Below are 16,605 nucleotides of genomic sequence, written 5' to 3'. Positions count from 1 at the left end.
ATTACTTAAAATTGATTTACTTAATATTGAATTAGTGTAGGATATCTATGGCTACCAATACATGAGGTAAGCTTAACCAAATAGGCATTTTGCCTAGCTACAGGCTATTTGATTGGAGCATGGGCTTTAGGAGATGAGGGCTAAAAGAAATTGACCGTTGACCCTGATTTTTTGGGTGCAAATTGGTTATATATGCATAGCAAAAACAAAACTAATGTTTGAAGTTAAAAAGGTGACCATCATCAATACGATGCTAGGCTAGTGGCACTGAATTTTAGCCTCTATATATTGTCTTATGTTGGGACAGAAATTTAGAGTACGTTTGGTACGCTGTAATAGCTCCTGTAATGGAATAGTTATTCATGTGTAATATCAATTCGGTCATTTGGTTGCATCTTTATTACATGGATTAATTATTACATTGAAATAACTATTCTTTAAATTGAAGAATAGCTATTCCTCTTTAAAATGGATGTAATAGTTATTCCTTAGTGTATATAATAGGTTTTAAAATTAATATATTTTCAGAAATGTAAAGTTTCCTTATACATCTTCTTTTACAAGTTTTCTATATGTAACAACCAAATTTATGAATGGTAATAATTATTCTATTACAATGTTTTCTATTCCCAATAATTAAGATTACTATTCCTAATGTAATCTACATTCAGTGTACCAAACGTACCCTTAGTCTATTTTTCGTGTTAGTAGTAGAGTGTTTGGTGGCTATATATGTTGTTTTGCATTAAAAAAAAGAGGGAAAGCCTTTAAGGCATATTGCAAGAGTAGAGTTTAAATCAAATAAAAATTAAATCAATCCCTAAAGAAAGTAACGGAGCAACAAAGACATTAAAATATTATAGATTCAAACAGTGTAAGAACTATCACGTCGATTCAATACAAACATGTATGTCTGACCAGTTAATTAAAAAACCCAGCAAAAAGGAGAGCCATTAAGGCATATTGCAAGAATAGGGTTTAAATTAGTAAGGATTATGTTGTAATGCAACTCATATCCCAACAACCCTCCCAACAGCCCACCCAACCAAACTTTAAATCAAATAAAATTAAATCAAAGCCCCAAAGAAAGTAATGGAGAAACAAACACTTAAAAAATTATAGATTCAAATAGTGTAAGAACTATCACATCTATCCAATATAGACATATATATTTGACCAATTAATTAAAAAAATCCAGCAATCAAAAATTCAACATCCTAAAAAAAATCAAGTAGAAAGAAAAAGCAACATAACAACATCCACACCACAACAATACATGAAGAAATCAAAGCTCAAGAGCAATTGGGATTTACAGATACGTGAATTGAATCATCCAGCTTTTGTCAATATAAATATACAATGAGGAGAGGAAGAGATGGAGGGAAGAGAGAGAGAGAGACACTAGCGTTAGAAAGATGGAGTCTAAAGATTTGAAACTGTCTTTGGAAGGGAGAGAGGCTGGCACTAGCAAGCTGAAGAGATGCTGTTTAAAATTGAATCCATGGAACACAAAGGGTTGCCATTAAAAAATTGAAACTCTAAAGGGTTGTTGAATCTGTGGAACACAAAGGGTTGCCATTGCTGAAGGGTTGTTTTTCTCAAACCATTAAACACAACAAACCAAAAGGTGGGGAGACTGAAAGCCCGTGAAACACAGGCTTGGGTTTGGGCTTAATGGTGGAATTAAAACTATAAAGATTGGGCTTTATGGTGGAGATAAGACTAGAAATTATTTTCTTTTTATTAGTATTTTAAATTTTAGGAAAAGTTTTTTTAAATTGTTGGACAAATACAAAAAAATAGGATGGAAATGACATGGCTCAACATGAGCGTAGCGACATTAAATGTTACGCTTATATAGATATAAATTACATGGTGTAACTCTTATTCTCTATCTTGTTGACACACATGCAAATCCATAAACTCATATTTTATGCATAATTTTAGAAAACAAAAAGTTTAAAATTTAAACATTTTATAAATGATATACCTATTAGTCTCCTATTGTCTTGAAATTTTGGATAATATAATTCAACGGTGGAGTGGTCAAAATATAGATCCAATAAAAATTCATTAAGTGGTATGACATAGGTAAAAGTTAAATTGTGTTTTTAGGTTCTAAATATTTAGTCATAAATGTTTAGGTTCTAAATATGTCGTATGTTGGCAAACCGAGAACAAAAACTTGTCTAGAATTAGATCTTAGTGTCTTTTAAGTGTTTTAGACATTGCTCAAGTTGATACAAGTCAAGATTTAAGAATGTACAAACTGCAAAAAGAAGAATTCAAAATCGGTCAAGCTTGATCGATTGAAAAGAAGGCTTGACCAATCGAACTGCAAATCTGCAGAATTTTAAAGAAGGCCCAACAATTAGCAAAGCGTTTAGGGTTTGTATAAAAGAAAAACTCTAATACACATTTTTCTAGTCTTAAAAGTTACTCTTGTATGATCTGTGAGGTTTTGTACCTTCTAACCCTATCAAGCATCGACCGGAGATCAAACTCATATTGCAAGTACCGGTAGAGTAAAAGTTGCAGTGAAGTTTCCGCTATCAAGTGTACTAAAGATCATGACATGAACTGGAGGTTGATGTGAGAGCAAGTCCAAGATCAAAGAAGCCTGAGGAGTTCAGAGCTTAGTTTGGTAACTGTGTTACATTTACTACGAATTGTTATTCTTGATGGTAAATCTCAATTTGATATAGTAAATTGTTCTTTTGGGATAATTGCCCCCAGGTTTTTTTATCTTAAAACAAGTTGTTTCATTGGTTTTCATGGGTCATCACATCTTGTATTATTTAGTTTTTCGCTATGCATATTATTTGTGATGAATATTTAACCTAGATCTGAATAATCAACCTAAGTAACAACGTGGCTAATGAATTAGGTTAAGCATATTGTGTTTTCAAGGGTCTAAATCTTTACATGTGTAATTTGAACAAATATTGTAATAGCATAATTTGTTTTCCCTGATAAATGATCAATCTTTTATTTCAAGAAAATTAATACATCAAATCAATACAAAGACACAATAGAAGCAAAAATTTTTACTATGTCGTTAAGAAAAGTAATTAAATAAATGGATTTATTATATTAATTATGTATAAGTGGTGCACTAATTATTTATATAAAATGAAATTTATAGTTATTTTTTCTCTAAAAATTTGTATGAGAAACAATTGATTAGGATCATAGAATTCTTTCTCAATTTTAATTACTTTGACAAAAATGAAAATGAAATCAAACCAAAATGAGAAACATATGCAATTAAAAATTCAAAAAATTGTGTGGTTAAGTTTGTGGAAATAGTAATATATATTCAATTTTTAAGAATTGCATTCATATTCTAAACAATATTAATCTTAACAATTTACATTCTTCTAGTTTCAGTTTTTTGTATTATAATCGAAATTAATGCATTCATATTCTAAAAAATTTACATTTTTCTATTTTCAATTATGTATAATATAATCGAAATTAATTTTGAAAATATTATAACATATAATGAGTATTATTCATGAGCTCTAGATATAATATAATATTTTATTATGGGTTCTAGTTAGCTCAACTTGTAAAATCTCTAATGGTTGAATAAGAGATCTGGATTTATTCCTTGCCTACACCAAAAACTTATTAGTATCTTAATCTAATAATAAAAAGTGTAATCATAAAAAATAGATGTCATAGTTTGAGATTCTATAAAATTCAAATTTAACTTATAATGTACACATACATTGCGCGAAACATTGTCTGGTCAATTATAAAAGTCTAATACTTTGAGCTTCATAACCGGAACGGAGCAAGGAATATACATATATGTTTGCTTTTTTATTTGTTTTTATGTATATACCTGCTTACATATGTTTCATTCACCGGCTTTGGACTTTGGTATTATCTAGCTTGATAATAATTAAATAATTAAAACAAATCTAAAAGATACATATACTTCTTGTACACTTACTATTAAGGCCACATATGGTAGCTTATGCAATTTGTATCCTTAATATTGTCACCAATCTTGTATTTTCATATCTAGTCCTACTTTGTTCTAATCACTCCCCCAACTAGATAATTTTGACATTCATGGAAGCTCACTTGACGGTGATTTTCAAGAATAAACCGCTCTGATATATTGCAGCCAAAATTCATTGAAATACTCTGGAAACTTTAATCTGCTATGTATTTGTAACGGTGTACAAAATTTGGCATAGCATGCAACCGAGTCCTGATAATAGCCCATCTCAAGGACTTGGATCAATCAAATTTCAACCATGGGTGACTCCCTTGGTGGCAACTGTTTGCACGATCGTTATCCTAATCAGTTACTGCAGTGTACTCAAACGACTCTGCTGGCTACTTCATGGTGTACCCTATCCAAGAAACTGGGTTGAAAGACGGCGTATGAATGAAGCCAACCCTGATGATCTTTCTCTGCAGTTTCACAGCCAAGCACTAGATTCCTCCATCACACAATCCCTTCCCATCTCTCAGTTCAAGAAGAATAATGAAGAACAGAACCAAATGCATACAGATTGTGCAGTTTGCTTGGGAGAATTCGAAGAAGGGGAATGGCTAAAACATCTCCCTAATTGCACTCATACCTTTCATGTTTCTTGCATTGACACCTGGTTCCAGTCTCACTCAAATTGCTCCCTCTGCAGAGCACACGTCTACAATTTCACTATACATCATGAATATTCTTCTGTTAGTGTGCACACATTGCAAGAAACTCTAAGGAGGAAAGACAGTACAGGATTAGGTCCTACGCTTTGAAATCCTACAAAACTCAGAACTTCGACATGTCGCATGAATCAAATAATGTCAGTTGATTTGCTTCACCAAGCTGAGTTGAGAAAAAAGCAGGAGGTATAGATAAAGCACCATGTTCACTTAAAGCGCTTCCAGAACCTACAATGAACTTATGACAGATAAAAGTTGCAGGTGTTTACATGGATTTAGAGTACAAGTGAGATAATGATTCTAAAGATACATGTAGGATCCGAAAACCAAAAGATAGAAAAAAGGTTCAATTTAACTTTGTGATGCTGAGTTAACAGAAAACTATTAAAGCAGTCTAGGAGCCTCCTACCTCCTCATTTTTTGCAAATAATACTCCTTGTACAGTATTGATTGATGGATGATATTTCCAGCAAATGCTACCCCACATTTCAATAGAACTAATGAGCAAGAAATTATAACTATCTTGTCATCTGATAATCATCTTGTGAAATTATATGGACTACAGAGCTGTTAAGACTAAATGCCTAGTTAGAATTTAAATTTGAATTATTATCCTAATTTCATATGAAACTCTAGAACATGTTGCAAGCTTGCAGCAAACGAGGCAGAGGGAAAAAAAAATGATGCAGCACAAAAATTAATCTAAATGGTTGATCTTACAGTACTTATGGGCGACTATATGAGTGATTATCAGCCATGTTAATCCAACAAAAAATAGGACAACATTCTCCTAGTAAAGAAGACACAGCTTGATAACAGTTAGACAACTATGTATTCAGTTTTCTCTCACCAGGTTGACTCAACTGCAAAATCTTCATTGAGAAAGCATACATTTTGAGACCTCACTATTAAAAAAAGGGCGGTCATACCTTGTGCACAAAGAACCCACTTTTGTAGGGTCTAATAGAGGTGATTAATAGGCAGTCTTACCCTCAATTTTTTTTTTTTGGAGACGCTGATTCTCTAATCTGAAGTTGCGACTTGTCGCTTTGGTGGAAGACACTTGCTAATGCACCAAGGCCCAACCTCTTGAGACCTTACTTTAAAATACTAAAAATATATATATTAGAAAAGAATAGACACGTACCTCAAGTTAGATCGTTCAAGTGGCTTGAAGAGAACAGCAAATTCACAACTAACTTTTAACGAGAGTTCCTCTGCCTATACCTGGCTTCATTAGCCTTTTATGAAGGAGTTGAACAAGTTTTTTTAAAGGCTAGAGTAGGAGTCCTCTTTTTTATGTCAATTTCTATATCACATTTCTCCCACTAAGGAAAGTGCAATACATGTTCAGTTATTTGAAATTCATCATCCACTGCCAAAGCCATGATAAAATAGGTTTCTATTCTTAGCTACCACCCAATATTTTAAATGAAAATTAAACCAAAACTAATTAAAATAGTACCCTAATGTGGCTTGTGGACCACATTAACTCTCATATTGGAGAAGACATGTCTCACACGCACATGTCCAGGGTTCTTAGTATATCAAACAAGAAAGACAATACCTATATAGATGTCTCATTCATTTGTATATTTGGTAGCTCCTGTGATAGGTATCCTTAATAGTATCACCAACCTTGCACGTCCATATCTGTTGCTGCTTTGATTTAATCAACTCATACATTTTGACATTCCTATAGGCTTTCTAGACAGAGTAATTCGGGAATAAGCCTCTCTAAACTATGCAGCAAAAGATGACATTCTATGGATATTGTAGCCAGCAATTTTCTGAATCCTTCCTCTAAAGTTGGTGTAGCATGCCCTTGAGTTTGGGTTCAACATCATCTCCAGAAGGGGAAGATTCACATAATGAATGGATAATTGTCTGCCTTGCTCCTGTTTGCACCATCATTTCCTATTTCATTTTCGTTGGGCTACTCAAATGTTTCTGCTATGTATTTCATCGTGTAAGGCAGCTATGGAATGAGACCAACCACAGTGATACATTCCAACAGTTCAACAGCCATGGACTAGAATCTTCCATCATACACTCTCTCCTCAAGTCTCAGTTCAAGAAGAACAATGTAAGTGAAAACACTCGAAGAAGCACAGATTGTGCAATTTTCCTGGAAGAGTTTGAAAAAGGGCAGTGGCTCAAACATCTACCCAACTGCACTCCTAGCTTCCATGTTCCTTGTATAGACCATTGGTTTCAGTCTCAGTCGAATTGTCCACTCTGCAGGTCACATGTCAAGAACCTTATCTCCAATCAGAATGTTAAGTTTCTTTGGACACATTTCTGGAAACTCAAGAGAGGGAAGATTAACCCCAAGAATGGGCAGCAAATTACCAGACCCCACGTTCCACAATCCTACAAAACTCTGGACTTAGACGTGAATCAACTAATGTCGTTTAATTTGGTTAACCCAATGGAGTTTAAAAAAAACCATGTCGTGATGTAGGAATGTTGGAGGAAACAACCACTAAAAGCTGATTTCATCGTTATATAGATTTATGAGGACAGCCAAGCTGAGACGTAAAGATAAAAGAAGTTTCAACTTTGTGGAGCTGAGCTGAGTTGACAACAAATTTCCAGGGCAGTCTTGTAACTTTTTATTTCACTGGTTGCAGACAGTACCGTTTCATTAAAGGTTCTGTAAACGTTAATTATCCTTATGGATGAATGTTATCTCGAATTCAACAAAATTAACAAGGGCATTGCATTGATTATCTCCTCGTCAAAATATGGAATATCGATTATTAAGGCTGTAAGCGTAGTTGAAAGTGCAATTTAAGCAACAGTAACATGAACCTTCGAGTATAGTGAGGGTAACCAGGGGAACCCGTTGCCTAATCACTGGTGAACGGAGCGCTGAACATAAAAATTAGTCTGAATTTTTTACCTGGGGAGAGTGTATGATTGAGGATTTCAGCAGACATGGGGCAAATTTAAAGAAAATGATAGGTGAATCTTACATTCTGTGGAGCATTAAAAAGATTTAGAAATAAACGAGGGGTCTAAGTGTCTAACGCCTAAGAAAAGTGAATTCGGTCAGATTGTTCTAATCTATGCTATAAGAAGAGTGGACACTTTAACAAAAAAATAAGATCATTGCAGGATCTAGCAATAAGAAGAATGCTTGGCTGATAAGATCAAATCACTAGTCCTAGACAAAGACTAATAATAATCGTACACCACTCCATGTGACCTCCTTCCAAGTCTGGAGGGACATTGCAAGATTGTAGGCTCATACAATCCCACCAATACTAATGGCTTGGGATAAGTAGAATTATAGGATTGTACAATCCATATTGCTATTTTAACAACCACGGATCCCAACCATTTAGTGTCCATTTTGTTCACTCAAATTCCAAAACATAGGCTGGTGCTCAGCCCTCAACGAACCTCAAATATGGAATCATCTGTTAGATTCAATATGGCAATTTCTTTTGCAACAGGATAGCAAAAGAAGCACAAGCTACTTAAATGAATAAAAACATTGTCTCAATGTAACAGAATGACATTAAACAGTCCACATTGATATCCGATATCTCTGATGTTATCTAAAATGCCCCTAATACATATAAATACAGGTCAAACTCTTCCTCAAAAACATTTCATTTGGCAAGATTATTTCAACAAGTGAATTCAAATATCAACTCTTTTCAGGATTTCGTTTAACACATTAATTTCATTAAAGCTTGCATAATGTAAAAGATTCAACACATCTCTCTCTCTCTCACCCAAATCATAACTTCAAGTCTCATTTGTTGAAATGTCAGTTAAACCAAACAAAAACAAAAACAAAAAACACGAAAAAAGAGAAAACAAGATTACAACTTTTAAACTAGTTTTGAAAAATCTAGGTGCTTACAGTCCTAGCAGAACTGCCTTACTATTTAGACTGAAATTGAAGGACAAAAAAGAAAAGGAAGGGCTGCTTTGAATGAGGATGCCAAACACTAATTTAGATAATACCAATTTTGTTTGCCACATCCAAGGCATCATTGTCTGGTGTCAATCTAACATATGCCTTCTTAGTACCATCAGGCCTGCATCACAACAATTAAACTAGTATGAGAATCTGAGATTCCGAATATATTACAGAATGAGAGGGAAAAAGAGTAAAAATGTAACACATGCAAGTCATTAAAACATTGATAACACTCAATTTAAAAATAAAAAATAAATAACTAGTACCCTGCCAAACCTGCGACACACAAAAAGGCATCTTACAATATATGTAAAACCATGTAAGATGGATACTGAAATCCACCCAGTTGATAAATACACTTTTAAATCAACTCTGAATAAATACTTTTTTCATTCCAACGGTCAAAGGTCCATCATGAGTCATTATTAGCCCCACAAATTTAGTACTTAAGTTCAACATGGTCAACAAATAAATAAGACATTATTTTAGAAAGTTTTAAAAATACATGCCATAAATTGAAATGGTTTTAGATATTATGAGAAAATTTGCAGCACTTCACTAAACGAAGATTACAGTAAAGAAGGGTCAATAAAGAATAAGAGAAATTATAAAGGCTGATGTTATTACAGAATGAGTGTGCCAATTAGTTTTAAAAATCATGTAGCAGAAAGGAGTTATGGAGTAATTATGGTACTTCAAAATGAGCATGGCACCTGCTAACAACCTTTACTTGTTACTGGAAATTAAGATATAGGAAAGGCTCACCTGATTAAGGTATTCACTTTCTTAGCCTGAATATCATACATCTTCTTTACGGCATCCTTGATCTTCTTCTTGTCTGCACGAATGTCAACAATGAAAACCAAAGTGTTATTGTCTTCAATCTTCTTCATTGCAGACTCGGTAGTAAGGGGAAACTTGAGGATCTGATAATGATCAAGCTTGTTCCTTGGTGGAGCACTAATGCGAGGATACTTTGGATTCCTTGCCTTCTTCAATGTCCTTGGACGGTGAAATGTAACTGATGTTCTGATCTTCTTAGTCTTCTTCTTAAAGGTTGCACCAGATTTCACTGCTTTAGCAGCCTTCAAGGCCTGAGCCTTTGGATCAGCCTTTTTTGAACTGTCAACTAAATAAGACATGCACCACTTTAATAAGTTTCTGAAGAGAAAAAATATGCAGCCATAATAATAAAAGTTCCAATTAATCCAAACAGGAGAGGCAGCTTCAAAGAGGGACCACTGACCACTAGAAAACAATATAACGCGGAGGTAACAAACTTCAACCACAGTTTTGTTCAAAGCAATACAATTTAACCATGTTTCACAGGGCTGAACAAGATCAAATTATAGTTGGAAATCAACAGACAGCAAGATTATCTTTAGGGAATACAATTGAACTCTGACCACCCAGATACACCCCAATTGAACCAGCACTTAAGTTGGTTATCCAACTACTACAATCTTTCTTTTCTTTTCTTTAAGACGATGTAGTAATTTGTTAAAAAGCACAAAAAAAATGCAACTATAGTACATCCAGAATATACAAGAGAAAAACATATGCAACAAGAAAACCTAATCTTTATAATTATGAAAAGCTAAAAGGCCCATAAACTATTTACAAGGGAAAAAAGGGAATCCAACCATCCAATCAAAAAGTGACCTTTAAGAACAGAATATCCCAACCCGCAACAGAATTTTCTCAAACCTCAAAAATATAAGCATTATCTCGTTCCAAACGACCACACTTGCATTATCCAACTACCGTATACAAATTACATAGTATGTATGCACGCAAATAATCCAAATTACCGACTCATTTTCACTAAACCTATAAAAAAATTCAGCTCAGTGGGGTTCATTTCCTCATTCATTTTCATACACTATTAGCTAATTTCATTCAACTTTCTCTTCTCCTTAGTTCCACAGCAAATAGAAACATAAAAATACATTGTCACCAAGAAAAGACATAAAAATGAATTTAAAAAGTAAAACGAAATCGAAACATATATATATAAAGATAATATGAAAGTTTAAAATCAAGATCCGAATCTCCTGGGAAACAATATAAACCACGCTAGATACCCAACATGGCTTAGTTGAGCTCATTAGGATTTACAGTGTCGTCATCTTGTTATACTAAGTTTTTTTTTTCTCAGCAACCAAACAAGGTGTTATAGAAAAAGACCGAGAAACAAAAATAAGGATAAAGAAAATGAGAAACGAAAATAAGAGGAAAGTAAGCGAATCCAGTACCTTTAGCAGGAGCCATTGATTTCTGAATCAGAAGAAGCTCGGCCTCAGACCCCTTCAATTACCTGAAACCCTAAACAAAATCAAACAATATATTTATAGCGCAAATATATACATACACACATATAAGAGAGAGAGAGAGAGAGAGAGACCTGCGGTGTTAGAGGGAAGCGGAGGAGGGACTGTCTCTAGGGTTTTGAAGGAGGGAGAAGAGAGATGGGTTTATGGTTATATAGAAGAGGGCGGGTGAAATTACCATAATATCCATCACCATTACCATTTAGAAACAAGGGTCAGGCTCGGGCCCAATGAAAGCCCGGTCAAAATCGAGAGTAAGGAAATGAGAAATAGAGCCCAAAGGCCCAAAACTACTTGGTCGATAGCAGCGGACTTTTTGTAGTGTTCCTCTTTTTTTTCTTTTTATGGGCTATATATACATTAGAAATATTTTATAAAAAAAATGTTTATTGGCACATATTTAAATTAATAAATAATAAGTCAAATTGAAATGCTATATAGAAGAAAATTGTTTAGAAAATAACAACCCTAGTTCAATTAGAAATTATTTAGTGTTGAGTTGTTTTGTCCAAAGAGATGGTGAGTTCTTCTCAAAAAAATTAAAAAAAAAAAAAAAACAAAAAGAGACGGTGAGTTGTCTAGACTATGCAACAGGAAATGCAAATAAGATGTAAATATTGTTCAAAGAGCTAAGTTGGGATTCTTCAGATAATGCCTTACGTCCAATCTTGTATGGAATCTTATAGTAACCTCATTGCTATATTAGTAACGAGTCAATGCTACATTATAATCATAGAATGAGTAATGTTTGTTACACACATACAATATTACACACCTATATGTTGAACTAAAATCATGAATTGAAGACAAGATTTTAAAATTGAAATCGTGTTTTTGACTTACGATTTCAAGGAAAAATTTGTGTATGTAATAAGGTGTGTATAACAGTTTTTATCCCTAGAGAATTACTTATCTTATAGGAAAGCCAAGTTGACATGAAGGAAAGGGTTCTCCATGCAATAACGTCTTACGGGTCCATGAGGGAGTTGGAATTGATGTGGCTAAAGGAGGTTCCAAATTTTCTCTCTACGTTTGTTAGTCATGATTCTCATCTATGTAGTTGGTGTTTTTTTTCTTTTTTCTTTTTTTTCTTTTCTTTTCTTTTTATTTTTTATTTTTTATTATTATGAATTATGAATGAAAGTTCGAGTTTGTCCTCAAAAAAGAAAATGCTTGATAGTTGGAACACACATGTACAAGTCTACAAGATCGTGCCAATGCTATTTGTAACTGAATTCAAGCAAGAACGTTTCTAATTAATCAAACCATTGTCTCTAACTTCTTGCCTTTTGTTTAATTTAAGATTTAACTATAGAAGGCCAGAGGCTAGAAAGCATAGACATGAATATAAGTATGGGTATGGGTACAACACAGTGACACAAGCACTTTCTAAAAAAATATAACATAACAGACACTGGTATAATACAAATACAGCATCCAAAATGAAGTGCCTGGCAGTCTAGGCTTCCTAGGCCAGAGGCATTCCCAATGTTGCTCTCCTTAGCAGCAAATCTAGTTGCCCTTCGTTTATAATTTTTTTTTTTTAATAACAAATTCAATTAACATTGGCTATCTGGTTGGTCTGGATTATTTACATTTGGGTTGATGAATCCTGCTGATGGTCCATGTATATCAGACCCATAAACATGACCCATCTTGGTACGCTTTGTTTCCAAGTACTTCTGGTTTTCCTCTGTAATTGGTGTCAACACAGGAACTCTCCCAATGACTGCCAAACCATATCCCTTCAGACCAGTGAACTTGGCTGGATTGTTGGTCATTAGCCGCATTGTTTGAACTCCAACGTCTCTTAGAATCTGATAGCATCAATATTGGAAGGTTAGACTTTATGTTCATCTATCAAATTATATAATTGGAACGGCAAGCAATGTTAATGTAATTGCTCACATATTTTAGTAAAAATAAGAAAAACTTATGCAACTGAAAACTGCAAACAAGGAATGATGACAAAAATAAAGGGAAATAAAGAGGATGCTGTCAAATTGTTTACATAACCTTCTTTGTTGTTTATTTTTTCTGTGATATAGTTTAGTCTTCTTTTTTCTCACAAATCTAAACTGAAATCTTTTCTCACAAAGCTCACTCTCTGAACTGGCCGATTAATAATAGGGCTATAGGGGGATGTTTATTACACACATTGTGTGTTTTCTTAACTCAGGATTTCAGTTTTTGAAACACAGTGTGCAACAGACTTTTCCCTAATAATAGATTGGGATGTGTTTTCAGGCTTATACACATTTATTAAGGCACATTACATTTTCATGCATTGTGAGTTGGTTGATTGATGCTGCTTTGGCCGGAATTCATAGTCTGCTATTAGTAGTTTAGTACTTATTTAAGTATTCTGGAAAAACTACACTCCTGAGATATGCTATGTTTGGATGCAGGGTCAACTGCTTAGAAGCATGTTGGTGGTTTAGGTTTTTGCGATAATTGGTGGTTTATCATTTATTCTAATAGTTTCAAAATAATGAAGTACTCACATTTGTTAGAATTTGGGGTGAAAGGGTTTTAGGATAGATAGTTGTTTTCACATGAATGTCTGTGCAAGGAGGTCTATGCATCCTATCTTTCTTATCTTTTCTTAATTTTCTGTGAGAAGTTTATCTTGAATGATATTTAGCTAGAAGAAAAGCTTTATAATACAGACCTGGGCACCAATCCCGTACTCACGTGCATCAACAGCTAACCCAAGTTCTATATTGGCCTGGACTGTGTCATGACCTTGATCCTGCAAATTATACGCCCGAAGCTTGTGACCTAAGCCTATTCCTCTGCCTTCATGGCCTCGAAGGTAAACAACAACTCCTCTACCAGCTTGTTCTATTAACTTCATTGCCAAATCCAACTGGTTGCCACAATCACACCTAGCTGACCCAAATATATCCCCGGTTAAACACTCTGAGTGAACTCTTACTAGAACATCTTGTCCATGGCCAATGTTTCCCTGTCAATGTTTGAAGCAAAAGTGACTAAGCAGAAAATGAAGCAACTACAGTAATTATATTAGATGAACCAAATCACCTTATTGTATAAGGACCACTTTTACCTTCACAATCGCTATATGTTCTGTTCCATCTAGCTTTGAGCGATAGCAGTATGCCTGAAATAGACCCCATTTAGTGGGCAGACGTGAAATAGCAGTTCTTTCAACCAAATTTTCCCTCTTTCTCCTGTACCTACAAGCATAATTCACAAACATTTACTAATGCATAATATAGTCATTGGTGTCTTGAAAATGAATAACCAGATGAATGAAAGAGAAGGCATAACTTATGATGACAAGTGAAGTAGGGTGCTCTGAACTGGGAAATGTTGTGGCATTGAACAATTAAATTGTATATGTTAGTGTTTTATTGAATAGTAAAAAGAACTGGGCTAGAGTATTACTCTAACTTTTGAACTAAAAATGAGGGGGTCAACTACATATGAATATCTTATATTAGTCACACTTTTGTTCATGATTAAACCCACTGCTGAAGTAATTATGCAGACAGTGGTTGCACCTACTTTTTAGGTAGGCACATATCATTTAGAAAGAAAGTTAATATTTGAACATATATGTATATTACCTATTAATTCAGCCTGACCTTATTTAATTAATTTTCTATTATTCTGTATACATACGAAAGGGGCCACTGAAAAATCTTCTAAACAACATTGACCAGAAGATTTGATCTTCTTCACTCAATCAATGCATCAGTGTGTAGCTTACCTAATCAAATCAGTTATTGACACAATTGGAATGTTGTGCTCCGATGCCAACTTTCTTAAACCAGGCAAGGATGCCATTGAACCATCATCTGCGTCAACAATAGCTGAAAGAACAGAAACTGGCCTCAAGCCAGCCAGTGAAACCAAATCTACAGAAGCCTCGGTGTGACCAGCTCTCCTAAGAACCCCTCCATTCCTGTACTTTAGAGGAAACACATGGCCTGGCCTTCGGAAGTCTTCTGGCTTTGACTCAAGAGATGAGAGAGCAAGAACTGTCTTTGCCCTGTCTGAAGCTGATACCCCAGTAGAAGTGCCAGTCTTTGCATCCTATGCAGGCAAACAAGACATGTTGAGATACCTGAGTTTGCCTGTTGCAAATCTTCAATCTATTACAATAATGGTGCGGTAGATTTATACAAGTCAAAAGAAGTTAGAAAAGCCTAGAAAATACCACTGTGATTGTGAAAGTGGGGGCTGAAGAATCCTCATCCTCAGTGTCCGGTGACATTAGAGGAAGCTTCAGTCTTTGAAGATCCTCCTCTTTCATTCCTACCGAAACAATTCCTGATCCATGTTTGACCATAAATGCCACGTCCATTGGACTCGTAAGAGATGCTGCCATGACAAGGTTTCCTTCAATATCTCCATTTTCATCATCTACAACAATCACAAACTAAGAAATTTGCAATGGAGGTTAACAGTAAATTTCACCAAGATTAAAGTTTTATAAAGAAAACTACCCCCCCACCCCCCAAAAAAAAAGAAAAGAAATGAATACATTCATGAAGCAGCCTAATCCTAAATTATCACAAACTATATATTTGTCACTTCCAATAAGTGTTGGAATGATGGTTAAATTATTAAATTTACCATTTCCTAATTGCTGAAACTTCTAAGACTATTGTTAGTTTATCATGATGATATCAAAGCTAGTGGTCCTACTTTCGAACAATGTTGCTTTCAGGACAAGTGGTAGTTTAACAAAAGAATAGATTAACAATGGAAATTACCAACCTTTCCTTGGCGTAGTGTATTAAGCGCCTGCTCAATTGAAAAGTACCCCTCAGATGGGCAGTCAGGGTCACCCTCAGCATCGCTGACAAAGAAATCAATGGTTTCCGGAGTAATTTTAGCATCTAGAGTCCCAAATGGCGCTGAAGCCAACTCATCATCAAAGGCCCCCAACACAGACCCATTTTCACTCCCCTTCAAAGAACTATCATCAAACAGATTTTTAGCTCCAATTCCAGGCACCCCAGCAGCCCAACAGGGTCGATTCAACAACCTGTGCTTGTATAGGCAAATTCCAGCTCTCTGAAAAGCCACCAAAGATGGGTGCCAGCTACAACACCACCACCGTTAATTGTAACATCCTGTTTATTATTTAACTTGAACACAATAGAGCCAGAGAGAACTAACCTTGAGCTGGTGAAGATATGAGAAAACAAGGGATGAGTAAACAAAGCAGAATCCATGGATTCGAGTTTGAGTCTGAGAAGCTTCACAAAATTTTAAGAACGGCTAGCTTTTTTAAACCTATATTCTACTACGTGTTCATTTTGGCTGCACAGTTTACATGTTACGTGCCAAATGAAGGAACAAAAGCCCACCTCTGGTTCTGGATGTGTTTGTAAACTAATTCGTTATCCAAAATTTTAAATTATTTGAAAATGTACGGAGTTTCTCTGCCACATGCTATACATATATTAATCACCATGACAGCGATACTTCGACGTGTACAAGAGCGTGCCAATGTTATTTGGAACTGAATTCAGGCAAAGAATGCTTTCTGTATGATACAATTTAGTGTCCTTAACCCCACCAAACTATCATCTCACACATCCACTATTTCACATATCTCTTTTAGCATCCACTTTTTTGGATTGAGATGTAAGTATTTCCACATCAATTATGCAAATATAT

At 34.7% G+C, this 16,605-nt stretch overlaps 3 protein-coding genes across 5 annotated transcripts; 1 reads left to right on the top strand and 2 right to left on the bottom strand.

Moving 5' to 3' along the window:
• Nucleotides 1-4,212: 4,212 nt before the first annotated feature.
• Nucleotides 4,213-4,773, top strand: LOC136067482 (RING-H2 finger protein ATL16-like). Its single transcript, XM_065773419.1, has one exon. The coding sequence runs from the start codon at nucleotides 4,213-4,215 to the stop codon at nucleotides 4,771-4,773; it is 561 nt and encodes a 186-aa protein (XP_065629491.1).
• Nucleotides 4,774-8,354: 3,581 nt separating this feature from the next.
• LOC111994435 (large ribosomal subunit protein uL23z) lies at nucleotides 8,355-11,079 on the bottom strand. Of its 2 annotated transcripts, none has more exons than XM_065773395.1 (4): nucleotides 11,023-11,079; nucleotides 10,873-10,934; nucleotides 9,383-9,746; nucleotides 8,355-8,735 (listed from the first exon to the last, which is right to left on the bottom strand). In XM_065773395.1, exons 2-4 carry the CDS (start codon nucleotides 10,886-10,888, stop codon nucleotides 8,651-8,653), a joined length of 465 nt encoding a protein of 154 aa, XP_065629467.1. In that variant the 5' UTR covers nucleotides 10,889-10,934; nucleotides 11,023-11,079; the 3' UTR covers nucleotides 8,355-8,650. The 2 variants fall into 2 exon arrangements, with proteins under 2 accessions (XP_065629467.1, XP_065629466.1); XM_065773394.1 differs by having other exon boundaries at nucleotides 10,873-10,942; nucleotides 11,023-11,045.
• A 1,091-nt stretch (nucleotides 11,080-12,170) lies between these two features.
• On the bottom strand, nucleotides 12,171-16,278 carry LOC111994438 (monofunctional riboflavin biosynthesis protein RIBA 3, chloroplastic). 2 transcript variants are annotated; one of them, XM_024026318.2, is made up of 7 exons: nucleotides 16,102-16,278; nucleotides 15,697-16,024; nucleotides 15,137-15,355; nucleotides 14,684-15,009; nucleotides 14,018-14,147; nucleotides 13,619-13,915; nucleotides 12,171-12,764 (listed from the first exon to the last, which is right to left on the bottom strand). In XM_024026318.2, exons 1-7 carry the CDS (start codon nucleotides 16,155-16,157, stop codon nucleotides 12,507-12,509), a joined length of 1,614 nt encoding a protein of 537 aa, XP_023882086.1. In that variant the 5' UTR covers nucleotides 16,158-16,278; the 3' UTR covers nucleotides 12,171-12,506. The 2 variants fall into 2 exon arrangements, with proteins under 2 accessions (XP_023882086.1, XP_023882085.1); XM_024026317.2 differs by having other exon boundaries at nucleotides 15,134-15,355; nucleotides 16,102-16,276.
• Nucleotides 16,279-16,605: the final 327 nt, after the last annotated feature.

This window comes from Quercus suber, unplaced genomic scaffold, assembly GCF_002906115.3.
Source record: "Quercus suber isolate HL8 unplaced genomic scaffold, Cork oak 2.0 scaffold_74, whole genome shotgun sequence".
NCBI classification, from domain to species: Eukaryota; Viridiplantae; Streptophyta; class Magnoliopsida; order Fagales; family Fagaceae; genus Quercus; species Quercus suber.
The sequence above is the reverse complement of the archived record's forward strand: the minus strand, read 5'-3'. Positions and strand labels throughout refer to the sequence as shown.

Coding starts and splice junctions, on each gene's coding strand:
- LOC111994435 (XM_065773395.1), bottom strand. Junction 8,736..9,382: donor AAAGTGAATACCTTAATCAG/GTGAGCCTTTCC, acceptor GTTGTGATGCAG/GCCTGATGGTACTAAGAAGG.
- LOC111994438 (XM_024026317.2), bottom strand. CDS start 16,157: ATGGATTCTGCTTTGTTTACTCATCCCTTGTTTTCTCATATCTTCACC. Junction 15,010..15,133: donor CCACTTTCACAATCACAGTG/GTATTTTCTAGG, acceptor TTGCCTGCATAG/GATGCAAAGACTGGCACTTC. Junction 12,765..13,618: donor AGTACGGGATTGGTGCCCAG/GTCTGTATTATA, acceptor TGATGCTATCAG/ATTCTAAGAGACGTTGGAGT.
- LOC136067482 (XM_065773419.1), top strand. CDS start 4,213: ATGCAACCGAGTCCTGATAATAGCCCATCTCAAGGACTTGGATCAATC.